Source organism: Balaenoptera ricei, chromosome 6 (genome assembly GCF_028023285.1).
Source record: "Balaenoptera ricei isolate mBalRic1 chromosome 6, mBalRic1.hap2, whole genome shotgun sequence".
Classification (NCBI taxonomy): domain Eukaryota; kingdom Metazoa; phylum Chordata; class Mammalia; order Artiodactyla; family Balaenopteridae; genus Balaenoptera; species Balaenoptera ricei.
This window is the reverse complement of record NC_082644.1, coordinates 88,531,065-88,546,769: the sequence shown is the minus strand read 5'-3', so window position 1 is coordinate 88,546,769 and position 15,705 is coordinate 88,531,065. Positions and strand designations below refer to the sequence as shown.

At 45.0% G+C, this 15,705-nt stretch overlaps 1 protein-coding gene across 1 annotated transcript in view; it reads right to left on the bottom strand.

The window, feature by feature from the left end:
- Positions 1-15,705, bottom strand: part of CCDC180 (coiled-coil domain containing 180) — a 118,575-nt gene that overhangs the window by 87,613 nt on the left and 15,257 nt on the right. Inside the window, 6 exon segments of the mRNA XM_059926676.1 lie at positions 1,792-1,920; positions 4,126-4,171; positions 5,755-5,875; positions 9,424-9,554; positions 12,024-12,124; positions 13,884-13,959. Coding sequence (XP_059782659.1) covers positions 1,792-1,920; positions 4,126-4,171; positions 5,755-5,875; positions 9,424-9,554; positions 12,024-12,124; positions 13,884-13,959 — 604 coding nt within the window.

The following is a 15,705-nucleotide window of genomic DNA, read 5'->3' as shown; positions in this document are numbered from 1 at the left end:
TCAAAATGCAGAAAGAAAAAACCTGCCAATCAAGAATACGACTCTTGCCAAAACTGTCCTTTTCCAGGCAAACAAAAACTGAGGGAATTTATTACCACTAGACCTGCCTACAAAAAATGTTAAAGTGAGTTCTTCAAGTTGAAATAAAATGATGCTAATTAGCAACACAAAAACATATGGAAGTATAAAAATCACTAATAATGGTAAATATGTAGTCAAATTCAGAATACTCTAATACTGTAATGGTGCTGCATAAATCACTTTTAATTCCAGTATAAAAGTTAAAAGACAAAAGTATTAAAAATAACTATAGCTACAATAATTTGTTAATGGTTGAACAATATAAAAAGTAGTAAACTGTGACATAAATCACATAAAATGTTGGGGAGGAGAAGTAAAAGTATAGAGTTCTTCTATGCAATTGAAGTTTAACTGTTATCAACTTAAAATAGACTATTATAACCATAAAATGTTTTATTTAAGCCTCATGGTAAACACAAAGAAAAGCACCTGTATTCTACACACAAAAGATAAAGGAATCAAAGCGTACCTCTACAAAAAAATCATCACATCACAAAGGAAGAAAGGAAGAAGGAATTACCAAACAGAAAACAATTAACAAAATGGCAATTTTAAGTCATTATCTATCAATAATCACTTTAAATGTAAATAGATTAAACTCTCCAATCAAAAGACACTGAGTGGCTAAGTGAATTAAAAAAAAAAATTCCACATATAGATTATCTGCAAGAGACTCATTTTAGCCTTAAGGACACACATGGGCTGAAAGCAAAAGGATGGAAAAAGATATTTCATAAAAATGGTAACCAAAATAGAGCAGGGGCAGGGGGTGATACTTATGAAACAAAGTGGACTTTAAGTCAAAAACTATCACAAGAGACAAAGAAGGTCATTATATAATGATAAAGAGGTCAGTTCATCAAAATGATATAAAAATTGTAAACATATATACATACCTAATATCAGAGCACCTAAATATATAAAATAAATATTAACAGAACTGAAGGAAGAAATAAACAGCAACATAATAGTAGAGGACTTGAACACCACACTTTCAACAATGGATAGATAATCCAGTCAGAAAATCAATAAGGAAACAGCTGACTAGAACAACACTATAGACCAAATGGACCAAACAGACATTTATAGAACATTCCATATAACAGCAGCAGAATACATATTCTTCTCAAGACCATTTTCCAGGATGAAGCATATGTTTGGCCACAAAAAAAGTCTTAAACATAAGAGATTGAAATCATATCAGACATAATTTCTGACTACAAAAAGTTAGACGTTGATAACAGGGAGAAAATTGGAAAATTCACAAACAATACACTCCTGAACAACCAATGGGTCAAAGAAAAAATCAAAAGGGAAATCAAACATATCTTGAAGCAAATGAAAATAGAAATACAACATACAGAAACTTATGGGATGCATCAAAAGCAGTTCTAAGAGGGCAGTGTATAGCAGTAAATGCCTATATTAAGAAAAAAAGAAAGATCTCATGCAAACAACCTAACTCTTTACTTTGAGGAACTAGAAAAAGAAGCACAATGGGTAAGAGAGAGCCTCAACAACCAAATTCTCTGGGTTCCAGTTCTGGCTCTGCTATAGACTAGCTATGCGACCTTGAGCAATGCAACTGACATCTCTGGGTCCAAGTTTCCTAATACAGAATGGGAGAAGTAATAATAGTACCTACCTCACAAGGCTGTTGGGAAAACTTGACCTGTCAGGACACACACGGTGTTTTTACTTAGTACTCACCATCTGGAGCTCCCAGCCCAGGTGGACCCTCAGAGACTTGACAAACATGTACAGGAAGCGGCCCAGAAGGAAGGCCAGGCAGAGCAGTGAGGGCCAGTAGAACATGACAGTCTCATACTTCCCCACAAACTGCAACAGAAGCAGACCATGGGGCATGGGCTCTAGGTGGGGAAGGGCTAGGCCACTGGTGAGGCTGTGCACAGGAACCTGCCTGCCCCAGCCTGCTCCCACCAGGGCCCACTCTCTCAGAGCTTGGAGGTCAGCAGCCAATCCCTGCTCCCCCAGTCCCACATCATCAGAACAAGCAGTGGACTTGGAGTCCAGCAGCCCTGGACTTGAGTCTTAGCACCCCCATTTAATTTTATACAAAGGGCTTTCATGGCTTTTTTCTCATTAGGTATTAAATATTACTTTTGGAAAATACTCACAAGAGAGAGGAGGGTGAAAGAGAGAGAGAAGGGGGGAGAGAGAGAAGAGGAAGGGGAGGGGTGGGGGAGAGGGAGAAGGAGAAGAAGAAAAGGAAAGAAGGAAGGAAGGAGGCGGGGGAAGGAGGAAGGAGGAAGGAGGGAGGGAGGGAGGGAGGGGGGGAAGGAGGAAGGAGGGAGGGAGAGCCCATAAGTGTCATCATTTTGGGAGCAACACAGGCTCCCAAGAGTAACAGGTCTCTCAAGATGGTGCTCATAGTTTTTCTATTTTTAGCTTCATTTTGATAAAAAATTTTTTTCACTGTTTTAAAACAAATCATATTGTTATGTATCTTTCACAATTTACTGGTTAGTTTCATTTTTTTTATGTTTCCAGAGTATTTCTCCCTAAGAAGAAATCAGTTTTGATGTAGTGATGTTAGGGTGGGGGACGGACACATTCTGAGACGTGCGGGCCCGTGTCTTCATCCTCCTCTCCAACATATGCTTATATGTAAGACATAACCACCGTCAGTATTTCAGTGTCTTTCACCTTTATCTATACGCATATAGCTATATCTATTATAAGTAGAGATAGTACCAAATATATAGGTCTGTATATAGCATAATCACTTCTCCACATGGTTACAAATTATTTGTGAACATTATTTTTAATGCTGCATAATAGTGCATTATTTAGATGAACCAAACTTTATCTAAACTTTCCCCTAATATTTGACATTTGAGACCCTTTCTAATGTCTCATTTTTATAAATAAAGTTTTCATAAATACATTTGAAAACATGAGAACAAATCTTCATTAATTCCTTAGTCTGGATTTCAGTCCCATGATCTTTAATTAGTAAGTCATGTTAGCCCCTGAACCTTGCTTTCCTACCAGTGAACTGGGAATGGCACTAACACACTGTCTGCAAAGTGTCCTGAGGATTCTCCGGTTAGTGATTGGAACTGGGCCCAGAACAACGCCTGGCACGTAGCAGTTCTTGGTGTTAGTGATTCTGAGCATAGAAGTGAGACCCTGCCAATTAACCATGAATATTTCAAATTTCCAAAGAACCTCTGGAAGACTGAAAGCTCTCCAATACTCCAAAGAAAATACCTGTGATCCTGAACCTCAGGTACTGTGAGCAGTGGGAAGGAGGGCTTCTTTTGGGACAGAGTTTTGCCAGAATGCCCTCAATCCCAGCGCAGCGATGCAGAGGGAAGGCCCAGACTACCAGCCTCATTTTCTAGTCCAGCTCCCCCCGGACTCTCTTTATCACACCCTTTAATCCTCCATAGTTACTGAAGCCCAGGAAAGGCTTTGGCAAGGCTCCCGTGGGCTCCTGGCCCAGGTGGCTTCTTCGTACTCCCCTCACACACCTGGTAACCCTTCTAGGTGCAGTGTGACACCCCTCTTTCATCTTGCTCCTTTTCCTGGGGTACAGGGCTAAACAGATGAACCAGCTTCCTCTAATTCTGAGAAAGACGATGCATGGCAAAGTGATAAGGGATTCATCTAGTTTGAGTCTCCCATTTTATAGACAGAGAAACTGAGGCTACATGAAGGAATGGAAAGAAATGAGCTTGAGAGTCAGCCAGACCTCGTCTCAACTCCCAAATCTGCTGCTTCTCAAGAGTTACATAATATACTTGTGCCTCAGTTTCCTCACCTGTAAACAGGTTTGCTAAGAGCTCCCCTCCCTTGAGGGGCCGCTATGAGCATCAACTGAGAGAACATCTCCTGTGAATGACACCTGATGAACACAAGATGCTCTACAAATGGAAGCATCATGAATGGCTCCAACTCCCCTTTCGCCCACACGAGGAAGCTGAGGCCCAGAGTGGCAAAGGCTTGTCCCAGGTCACACAGCAAGTTGGCCATGGTGATAGGACTGAATACTCTAAACACAGTTCAGCGGGGACTCACCTGCCCATGGGGACACTGTGTGATGTGAAGGATGGTGACAGCAAACCTGCAGGACAGAAACCAGGGTTGGGGTCCTGGGGTCCTTCCCAGCACAGCCCCTGTGAAAACAGCTCAGATACCACCTGCCTGGAGTTACCTCCCCTCTGAATCCTTCTTGGGAGGACTGGTTCCCAGTACATCCCACCCAGATCAGGCATACAGCTTGTGCCTAGGTACATGCACACTGAATTCATTTAACACATCCTCACTGAGGACATAATCCTGGGATCCACAACGGCAGAGCAGGAAGACTCTGAGAGGTCTCCTACTTTCTCCCCTCATCACTCAGGTGGGGAGACTGAAGCCCAGAGAGGGGAAGGGATTTCTCCAGAGTCACACCCAGAGCCAGGACGAAGACCCAGGTGTCCTGACTCTGGGACCAAGGCTCTTTCTGACGGGACATGCCCTGTCTGTAAACACTGCCCTGAGGAATAAGCCTCAACGTTTTCTCCCGGCTGGACACACATTCCTGGTCATACTCCCAAGGTGCCCAAGCTGCTAAGTGGTTCTGACCACCCTTTCCTCTCCTGCTCAAAAAGTCTGGCAGCGGCTGTTAAGATGATATTATTCCACGTCTAACGCTGAATACTCTCTCTTCTAATTTTTAAAAAGCAAGCCACTTACAAACTCTGGAATTGTAGCCATTGGGGTATCATTTGCTTGTGAGCCCTCTGCGCTGGTTCACACAATGGGCCTGGGACCCCTGCCCCACAGAAAATGCTGTAGTGGGGAAGCCGGCCCAGTAAGGGGGATGCAGGCAATGAAATGAGTTTCAGGGCTGGTGAGTAGAAGTGTTCATGGGATTATTCAGCCAGAAAACATTCCCCAGGGCCAGCTCTGGGCCAGTCCAGTGTCAGCGCTGAGGGCACAGAGCTCAAGAGGAGGGTCAGAAAGGTCCCACATCTGAGGGCTATGATCCACGAAGGATAAGCATGTATCTGTCACTGGGCCAAGTGGGGGAAGATGATCCACACAGGGAAGAGCAATATGTAGACAAAGAGGCCAGAACACATGTTCCATGAGGGTCTGTCCTGTCCTCCAGTGTTTTCCCTGGCTCACAGTGGGATGTCTGCTGAATGAATAAGTGGACGGAGAAAGGAATATAGGAGTCTTGCATGACTGGAGGTGTGTGCTAGAGACTGTCAGGCATGGAGAGATGGGGAGAGGCCAGACTGTGACAGCACTGAACGCCCAGCTGGGGCACCTGCACTTTCTCCTGGGCTCCCAGGGAAGCAGCGACAGCAAGGAGAAGCAGCACCCAAATGGGACTCCTGCTTCTAACCATGGGACTGATGGCAGTTGACAGAAACGAATTTTTCTACAACCCTGACTTCCGGGAATATTCTAATCATGAGCGGCCTCCTGTGGAGCAGACAGAATGCAGGCCCGACCTTCTGAAGCCTCAAGTGCAGTTTCCAAGGAGGGGCTGCGGTGGGCCTTGGACCAGTCACTCCGCCCACCCGCCCTGGGCCTCGGTTCTGGGCAAGGTGCCCTCCAAAGAGAGCTCTCAGGTCACCTCCAGCCCCTTGTCCAGAGTCCAGCCATGGCCAAAGGAACTGCAGGAGGCCAGGCAGGCAGAGTCCATCTTACCAGATCAGAGAGTAGCTGAAGCCCAGGATGGAGCTGACCAGCCGGAACTCCGACGAGAGGCAAGCAAAGAAGGGGAAGTGGGACAGGCCGACTTCGATGCCTCCGATCAGAAGCACAAAGGCTGGGAGAGACAGGGCCAGAGATGATGTGAGTTCCTCTTCTCACGGGCTCAGGGGAGACCCAGGGCAGCTATGGGGTTTCATGTGACTTGCAGTCACAGACCTCAGGACTTAAGGAGATGAGTGGACAAGCCCCAGATTAGTACAAGGAGGAATGCAGATATATCTTTCACGCATTCAAGCAACAGGCCCTTCCTGGTACTTCTTCCATGTCAGGCACTGGGCTAACTATTGAGATGAAGAAGACTTGGTCCCTGCCCTTGATTAGCTCACGGTATGATGGGCAGAAACATACCACATAAATGAACAAACAAAAATCACTGAGAGTAAAGCACCATAAAGTGTACCATAGCAACACAGACAGCAGTGATGTACTGTGTTCTAAAACCTCTTGTAAATTATTGTGCACTTCATCCATAAGGCAATAATAATATTAATGCTGCCACTGACTAGCTCTGAGATGGTCTAACAGGATCCAGTAAAATGTAATTGGGCAAGGTGACCTTTCCTGAGTGTCTACTTTGAGCTGGGTCGTGGGTCAGGCACCAAGGACATAGGGGGAATGAGCAAAGTTCTTGCTTTGAGATGCTTACAGTCCAATAGGGAAGACCGGGAGGAAAGTAAACGATGTGATATGTACGCTAATAGAGGCATATTCAACCTGCTGTGAGGACAAAAAGAGGAAGTCATGGACCTCACCTGGGGTCTGGGCATCAGAGAAGGCATCCTGGAGGTGGTGACATTTAGCAAGGCCATGAAATATAAGTGGGAGTTTGTAGGATGGAGAGAAGGAGGGAAGGAAGGACATTTCTCACTCAAAGGATGGGAGATGGTTGGTTGAGGTGGTCAGTACTTGTGTAAATGTGAATAGTGGAGGACTGGCAGGTAAGGACCATATAAAAGGAATAATTGCTGTGAGGTTAGAAGCTGCAACAGCATAATTTTTAAATTTATATGAATTCCCCCAACCATGAAAGCAGACAGAGCAGTGAAGACAGCAAAACCAAAAACAAACATCTACAACAAATCTAAGTGACAGGACCCATTTGATATCAACATCTGATTAAGAGGAAGCAGAGGGAAGACAATAGGATCTTTGAAATCCCAAGAATAGAAGAACCCAAAATTGCCAGCAGATATTCACAGGAAATTGAAACTGAAATAACAGCTGAAACTGGGCACAGTGCTGATGGCCTTGATTCATAGGTGAGAATCAGCAGACCTTAGTAAGGTGTTAGTAGGTCTGAGGATGCTGGAGCCATCAGGGTCCATGAGCTCATTATACTGAATATCCAAGTCCCCTCCCAGCACAAGCCCCACGTGAAAGAGAAATTGCTGGCAGTGAGAATCCTAAATGAGAAGGTAAGAACATTAGGAACTGGGTAGTAGTGGGTCCAGACAAAAGTGGAAGGAAGAAGCCAACTCAGAAAATATGAGGTTGTAATGAGGGTACATATATATAATCATTTTGTAAAAACAGAAGAGGAACCCTGGAGCCATGAAACAAGAAACAATATTCTGGTCCAGCCAGATGCTCAACATCAATTAGTCTTCACGGAAACGCAAATCAAGACAACAATCAGATACTACTTCACACCTACTAAGATGGCTATAATTTTTTTTTAAAAAAATGAAAATAACAAGCGTTGGCTAGGATGTGGAGAAATTGGAACCTTCACATATTGCAGATCAATGGAACACAATGGACAGTCCAGAAATAGACCCATACACATGTGTAGCCGACTGATTTTCAACAAAGGTGCAAAGGCGATGTAGTGGGCAAAGGACAGGTTTTTGTAACAACAACAGTGCTTGAACAAATGGATAGCCAAAGGCAAAAAAAAAAAAAAAAAAGAGGAATTCAATCCACACCTCACACTATATTCAAAAAAATTAACTCAAAATGTACCATATACCTAAATGCAAACACTGTGAGACTATAAAACTTCTAGAAAACACAAAGAAGAAAATCTAAGTGACTTAGCTTAGGCAAAGATTTCTTATATGACATCATACGCATGATCCATAAAAGAAAATATGAAAAAATTAGATTTCATCAAAATTGAAAATGTCAGCGCTTCAAAAGAAACTGTTGGTAGAATAAAAATACAAGCAACAGACTGGGGAAAAGTATTTGCAATTTATACATCTGATAAAGGACTTATATACAGAGTATATAAAGCACTCTCAAAACTCAATAAGAAGAAAACAAAAAATCCCCAATGTTTTAAAATAGGCAAATAATTTGAACAAACGCTTTACCAAAGAAGGTACAGTGATAGCAGATAAGCACATGAAAATATGCTCAACAACAACACTCATTACAAAACTGCAAACTGAAACCACAGTGAGATACCACAACATGCCTCCTAGAATGGCTAAAATTAAAAAGACTGACCATGTGTTGTCAAGGACATAGAGAAACTTGAACTCTCATACACTGAAGGTGGTAATCTAGAATCAAATGGAACCATCAATTTGGAAAACAGTCTGACAGTTTCTTTAAAAGTATAATCTACTACATGATCTTAATAATCCAGACATTCCATTCAAAGGTATTTACCCAAGAAAAATGGAAACATACAAAGACTTATAATGCTTACAGCAGCTTTATTTGTAACAGCCAAAAACTGAAAATAAATCAAACGTCTATCAACAGGTGAATGGATAAACAAACTGTGGTCTCTCCATACGGTGGAACACTATTCAGAAATGAAAAAGGAATGATTTCTGATACATGCTAAACATGTATGAATCTCAAAACAACTATGTTGTGTGAAAGAAAACAGACCCTCTCCCCCCAGTAAAAACCCCGATTGCATTCTGTATGATTCCATTTGCATAATTGCCTGGGGATGGGGGTGGTGACTGGATGGGGTGGGAAGGAGAGAGTACAAACGGGAAAAAGTTAACTTCTGGGGTTCATTATCATGATTGTGGTGATGATTCCATAGATGTAAACATTTGCCAAAGCTTAACTTGTACACTTCTAAGAGATGCATCATTTTGGTTTTAATTTGCATTAAAAACTCCTAAAAACTAAGGAGATGTTGTAGGCATTTGCTCATATAGGCTTGGAACCCAGGAGAGAGAACCAAGCTGGACAGGAGATGTTTGGGGGTCACTGGATTAGGGATGGTTGAACCTGCAGGGAGAGCACAGGGCACGGGGAACAAAGAGGCCTCAGATCAATGGCCAGAGAAGTAAACATTGTTCCCTGAGGAAGCATCTGAGGGCTTACTGATATCAAGAAGGCAGTCATGGCTATGACTCAGGAGAGATATCTAGGGTTGGTGACAGTGAACCTATTTTCTGAGACTTTGTTCTACTATGTCTAAAAAACCTTTGAATCTAACTGGGAGAAAACCCCCACAAAAAAGCTTGAGACTTTGTGGGCTTGGCATTGAGCTTGGGCAAGTAACAAGCTAAGAAGAACATTGACAGTTCAACAAAGTTTATCCCCTGATCCCAGAGAACCCCTGCCATGCAGTCTCCAAGAGCAAGAATTTCCACGGCAAAACTCCCAGCAGGTATGAGGCAGCGCACGTACCTTGGGCCCATTGTGGGACTTGCAGGGGCTGGTAGCCTTCTGAGAATAAGAACATGACCTTATTGGCTGTAGCCCCAAAGGCTACTCCATAGGACCATCGGTTACGAAAAGTACCCACGAAGTCCAGAGGTCTGTGAATAAGAGGAACAACTCGTGAGGCCAGAACTGGCTCCTTCCCACAGTTCATTTCCAAAGTATCAATCCCACTCTGGGGAGGGATTATTGAGTAGTAAACTATTTATTTCAACTGACATATCCTGAGGCCCTCTGTGCCAATTTGGGGGCTAGGCATAGATTCAGGGTACCAAAGTGAGGAAGACAAAATCCTTGCCCCGGAGAAGCTCCAAGTCTGGGGAACATAAGCAAGGACACCAGCAGTCATGACAACAAGCAAAATGGGATGAATTTCATCTATGAGAGACACAAGCAGTATGACTTGAGAAACCAAAACAAAGAGTATGTGCCAGACAGGTTGGGGGAACCTGCCCTGAACCTGGCCATGGTCTACAAGAGCCCTCCTTTCCAACATCCCTGGGAAGGTTTGGGTATCACTGGCTATGCTGGTGGCATGTAATCACACCTCCTGGCCACAGCTGATTGGACTATGGGTGGTCAGATGGTCACCTGACTTTGGATGGGCCAATCACCATGCCAGGCCTTGTATTTTGGATTTGTGATTCTGAGGACAGGAGCCAGTCAGCTGTTAAAATTCTGTTCCGGAAAGTCATGCCAAATTGAGTCTTGCCGACGTTTGGGGGAAGCAGAGATCCTTAAGTCCGATGATAAAGTCAGATGGCAGAGAGGAAAATGGTAAAATGGTGCTGAAGGGACCCCAGTGACACAAGGAGGCAAAAATAGAATCCGTCTCCCAGAGACGCCCATCTCAAGAGCTCTAGTTCCCATGAGGCCAACCTTGCCAGTTTCTGTGAGATCTCTGTAACTTTATAAAAAGTCCTTTCTTTCCCTTTTATGCAAACAAGCTTGAGTGGATATCTGTTTCCTCTAACCAAAAGAGCTTTGTCTACATGAGAGAAAGCAATTGCATTTGAGACAAAGAGAAAAGGCTTTCCTCACTGGAGTGCCATTTGAAGCCGGCTTAATGAAAACTCAAGGTGGCAGGAAGGGAAGGGTACTGCAGGTGGGGACTTGGGAGTCAGGATCTGGACCCCACCTTCCTGTTCCATTTGGCTGGCTCGTCTTCATCTTCAAGGCACAACTCAGGGAGCACCCCTCTCAGAAACCTCCCTGACAACCCACTCCCAATCAGGCACACCTACTTGCTGCCTTGCTTGGGTCCCCTCAGCGCTAAGTTCATGTCCATGCTTTTCTTATCACTTGTTTAGTGAACTATAAACTCCTCTGGAGTGGGACCTAGCACAGGACCTTGAGAAGAGTAGCTGCTCACTGCACGTTCGTGGACACGCACTTTGTTGAACTGCTTTGAATTCTAATCAATCCCACCTGTAGTACTTAAGCGCTATGTGGGACTCAGTCTCCCTATCTTTAAAACAGAGATGACACCCCTGCTCTGCTCATATCACAGAGACACTGTGGATGGCAAATGAAGACCTGCTTTATAAACTGTGGAGTGTCATGCACATGCGAAGGGTTACTAATGGGTGAAGACGGTAAGCTAAAACTACTTAGGAAAGCAGGGCTTTTCATAAGAAAGTGGCCAGAGAGCAAGAAAACTGTGCCATTATTAATTGAATTCAAAGCAGTTTAACATGATCCATATAGCGGTCTTACTTAAAAAGTCCTGCACCAGGCCCTACATGCCAAATGCCCAGGGCAAAGTCTGAAGATCTTCTTTATCCACCAGCCTCAGTCTCTCTCTGTGCCTCAGCCAATGTGGCTTAGACCCGGCAGTTTGGGAGGGGCTGACTCCTCTAATGGGTGGTATCCAGAATGTTTGCTACTATGGGCTGGTATATGGTATATGGACATTGTTGTTGGATTTCTCTCACCGCAAAGGTCAGATCACCCTTAGACTCCATCCTGACATCCTGGCTTCCTCTCCCCTCTCCAGAGCCCAAGGTTGAGACCTGAGTGTGTTCACATCCTTGAGTCTTCTCAGGTTATGACACTGGGAGTATCACAGCCAAAAGCAACCAGACCTGGGTTAAAGCTCTAGTCACTTGGTAGTTCTGTGGCCTTGGGCAAGTGACTCAACTTCTCTGAGCCTGAGCTAGCTCATCCACTACATGAGGATAACAACCTCCACCATGCTGGGGTCCATCCTAGTAGTGTAAGCAAAGCAGATGGCTCAGTGCCTGGGCCAGAGACAGTATGCAATAAATGCTAATTACATCATCATCATCATTATTATTAATTAGAGGGTGATGAGGCAGAGAGATGAACAATTAGAACTCAAGGAAAAATGTGATAAAGGGAGCAGAGATTCAGAATGGCAGAGTCGGAAAGGCCCTGAAAGCTCCCTGGTGGGCCTTGGGTGGATTGGGGCAGGGAGGGGCAGGGCTGTCCATGGTGGGGTAGAGGTGGGTGGGGAGGTAACTGGTGGTTAGCCTAGTCTTACAAACGGTGTCGGTCCCAAACACAGAGTACCCCAAGCTGTAGTGATGGACCTTGGCTCAACTCACATGATCATTCTGAAGCGGTTCCCCAGGAGGTAAGAAGCGTCATCTCTCTGTCTATGGTGCTCTTGTCTTTGGAGAAGGGACAAGACCAAAATGATGAAAAGCTATAGAAAGAGAAGATGAGTTTGTCAGAGGGAACGTTCATCCTCAGCCCCTCGGTGCCCTCGCTGAAGGAGAGAGTGTGGGTGAGCAAAGCACTCAGAATGTCTAGGACTCAAACTCCAGACTTGGAGAGCTGGCTGCATGCACCGTTGAGCTTCCAGAATGTTTTGTACTGAGCTTTCCTTTGTGTTGCTCTGAACAGACATGGGTTCAAATACAGTCTCTCCCACACACTGGCTGGGAGGGAGACTTAACTTCTCTGAACCTCGGGGTCCTCATCTGTAAAAAATGGGTAATAACTTTCAGGTTGCAAATCCTTCTTTGCTTTTTATTCCTGTGGATTCAGTCATATTCTCCTATACTTGATGCCCCTTTTCTCCTTTTACCAGAAAATTCCTGAGAATTATCTACACTTGCTGTCTCCATTTCCTCACCTCTCACTTGCTCTTTGACCCCCTAACATGGCTTCTACTCCCATACTCCACGGAAGCAGTTCTGGCCAAAGTCACTAATTACCACCTTGTTGCTCAATCCAAATGTAAACATTAAGCCCAAATCTGCTTGACCTCACAACAGCATTCAGTGTTGACCTCTTCCTCCTCTTAGAAATACTCTCTTCCCTATGCTTCTATCAGCCACACTTTTCCGGTTTTCTTCCAGTAATTCTCAGTCTCCTTTGCTGCATCATTCTTTACCCAACCACCAGATGTGGAGCTCCTCATGGTTCAGTCCAAGGACCACTCTTCTTACTGCCCCATCCTCTCTTCCTCGGTGATCCCATCCATGTCCACACTTTCAATGGCCACCAAATACACACAAGACTCACAAACTTGAATCTCCAGCCCAGCCTTGGTCCAGAATCATATGTTCAGCTACATAGTTGGCATTTCTTTTTGATGTGTTGAACGCTTCTCAAATTCAGTATGTCTTAAATGGAACTCATGATTTTCCTCCCTGCCCTGTTCCTTCATCCACATCAAACTTCGATCCCCTCTAATTTTCCTTAACAAGTGAATGGCAGATACCACCATCCTTCCAGCTGTGCAAATTACAAACCCAAGAGTCATCCTCAACCTCTCCCTCTCCCTCATCTCTCTATCCAACCCATTACCAGGTTCTACTGCTTTTACCCCTTGAACATCTGGAGGTGACCACCATCATCTAGGATGATGTAAAATCACCTCACCTGGACCCCTGCAACCATCTCCTAACTGGTCTTCCTGCCTCCTCTCTTACCTGCCTCCAACCTGATCCCCACTTGCAAACAGAGTGATCATTTCACCACATACATCTGATCACACCATCCTTGGGCCAGAAACACTCCACTACTTCCCACTGTATTTAGAACAAAGACAAAACTCCTTCATACACGGCCTGGCCCTGCCCACCTCCCCAAACACCTCCACCTCAATTCCCCACTCCAGCCACGCCAGCCTTCTCAGCTTCTCACACTCTCCATGCTCCTGCCCGCCACGGAGTCTTTGCACGTGCTCTCCCTTCTGTCTGAAACGTTCTTCATTACATCTTCCAACAGACCTCAGCTCCAGTACTGTTTCCTCAGAAAAACCTTTTTTGACTCCCCTAAAAGTCAGTGCCCCTGACTCTTGGGACCTTCAAAGCCTTCTGCTGCCTGTGTTTTTAGTGCATAATGTAAGAGAGCAAGTCTCTGCCGACCTATTCAGATCCCTTTGGGAGACTGTGTATGGGAGCAGCCCAGCTCCCCTTCTCTTCCCTCCTCCACCCTCCTCTGCCTTCACTTACTGATGGGATGAGGGAGTAATGGAGGAAGAGCTCCATGTCCACCGAGCTGGCACAAGTGCCATTTAGCTGCCTGGTCCTGAAAAACAACCGAAACACACATTCACATCATCAGTCACTGCTGCAGTCATTGACCCTTCAGCCTTGAGCGTCACTGTCAGGAATCTGGCTTGTAGCCCACTGAGATCATCTGATCTTTTTTAACTTCCGTTTCTGAGTCAGTGCCACTCACCTGTGATGTGTCTTCCCTAAGTGGATTATCTTCTTTCATATCTCTTTCTCCAGCTTAATTATCTATACAACTGCCCTACTAACTGGATCTAACTCCTTCTTTTCTTGATGACATAGTCATGGACAGATTCAGGTTCCTTGGCGCCCAAAGCTTATATTATTTGGATGTCCTTTTCAAACAAAACTACAAAAATATCTTATCTTTTCATATTTTAAGGAAAATATATCACCATGTAAACACTTAACCAAGGTGCCCCCCACCCTCCTAGAGCCTTGGTAGGGTCCTGTGCAAGTGAGGGCCCCTGAGACTTAAGCTTCAGTAACTTCACAGGAAACCAGCCTTTGGACATAGTTTTTCGTAGCCAGAGGTCAAGAAGCATCTGCTCACTCTGATTCACTGCTGGGCTATTGGGGCAGGACAGCGGTCAACTGGATGACAGACTGTGGACTCTGTCCTCTCCAGACCTCAGAGTCTGCAGGACAAGGCTGCTGGGGTCTCGTGTCTGAAACACATGACAGCAGTTTCCTGGCCTCTCTTTGAAAGGGACCTGCTCCCTTCTGGGCTCCCGCCACACTTCGCTATCGCTGCTCTGACTTGCACTGCACCACCTCAGCACACGCTCACCCTCCAGATCCTTGCTCACTCTGTGCCTCACTCCTGCAGCATCTATCTGGCCATCCCTCGGGCTTCCTTCCCGGTCAGCTCCCACTTTTCCCAGAAGCCTCAGGGAAGAGCATTCCTCTGGGAATCTATGAGCATGGCATACTTCCCTGAAATTTTTTAAAATTCCAGTACTCCACGGTGATGTCTAAACATAGGAATGAGACAACCTAGAAGTGGTGGGGGGAGATGAGGGTGACTCATGCTGTTGGAAATGTGATAGAACTATAAAATTTAGAGTTCTGTTTTTAGGAAAGTAAACTGAGCACATACATCAGTCTCCTCGTTCTACAGAAACCCTCAAAATAGCAGAAAAGATTTTTTTTTTTAAGAAAGAAAAAAAATAGCCATATTTGAAAACAAGAAGGGAATCTATCAGGGACACAGAAACTACTAGAAGATGCTGAATGATGGAGAGCAGTTAGGACTAGATCAAAGAGAAAAAGCATCAGCCAGCACGGCTACAGGCTGTGACCACAGAAAAGTGCTCTACACTCATATGCAAGAGGCTGATGCAGGCGGGGGCTGCCGACAGACCATAGAATGATGAGTTGGGGTCTCACAGAGACCCAAGAGTCCTCCCACCCTGCTGACCGACCAGGGACAATGGGGTTAACTTCTCTGGGAGTAGTATACATGGGTCACAGAGAGAAAGGCAGTGTTCCAGATCACAGGTGGCACCTGGGAAGGACCGGGTGCTTTGGATGTAGATCAGCTGCTGAGGTACCCCATCGAGCGGTACATCTTACCTCCATCCCGCTGCACTGAAAGCACGCCTTAGTACTAGCTGTGGCAGCAACTGCCACCCACCCCCAAACAAATATCCCAGTGGAAGCTCCAGCACAAAGACAAGCACCCATCCCAGAAACATCAAACATGAGGAAAGATTACACCACCAAAGGGAGCCAAAAATTCAACAGATAGAGGAGCTTA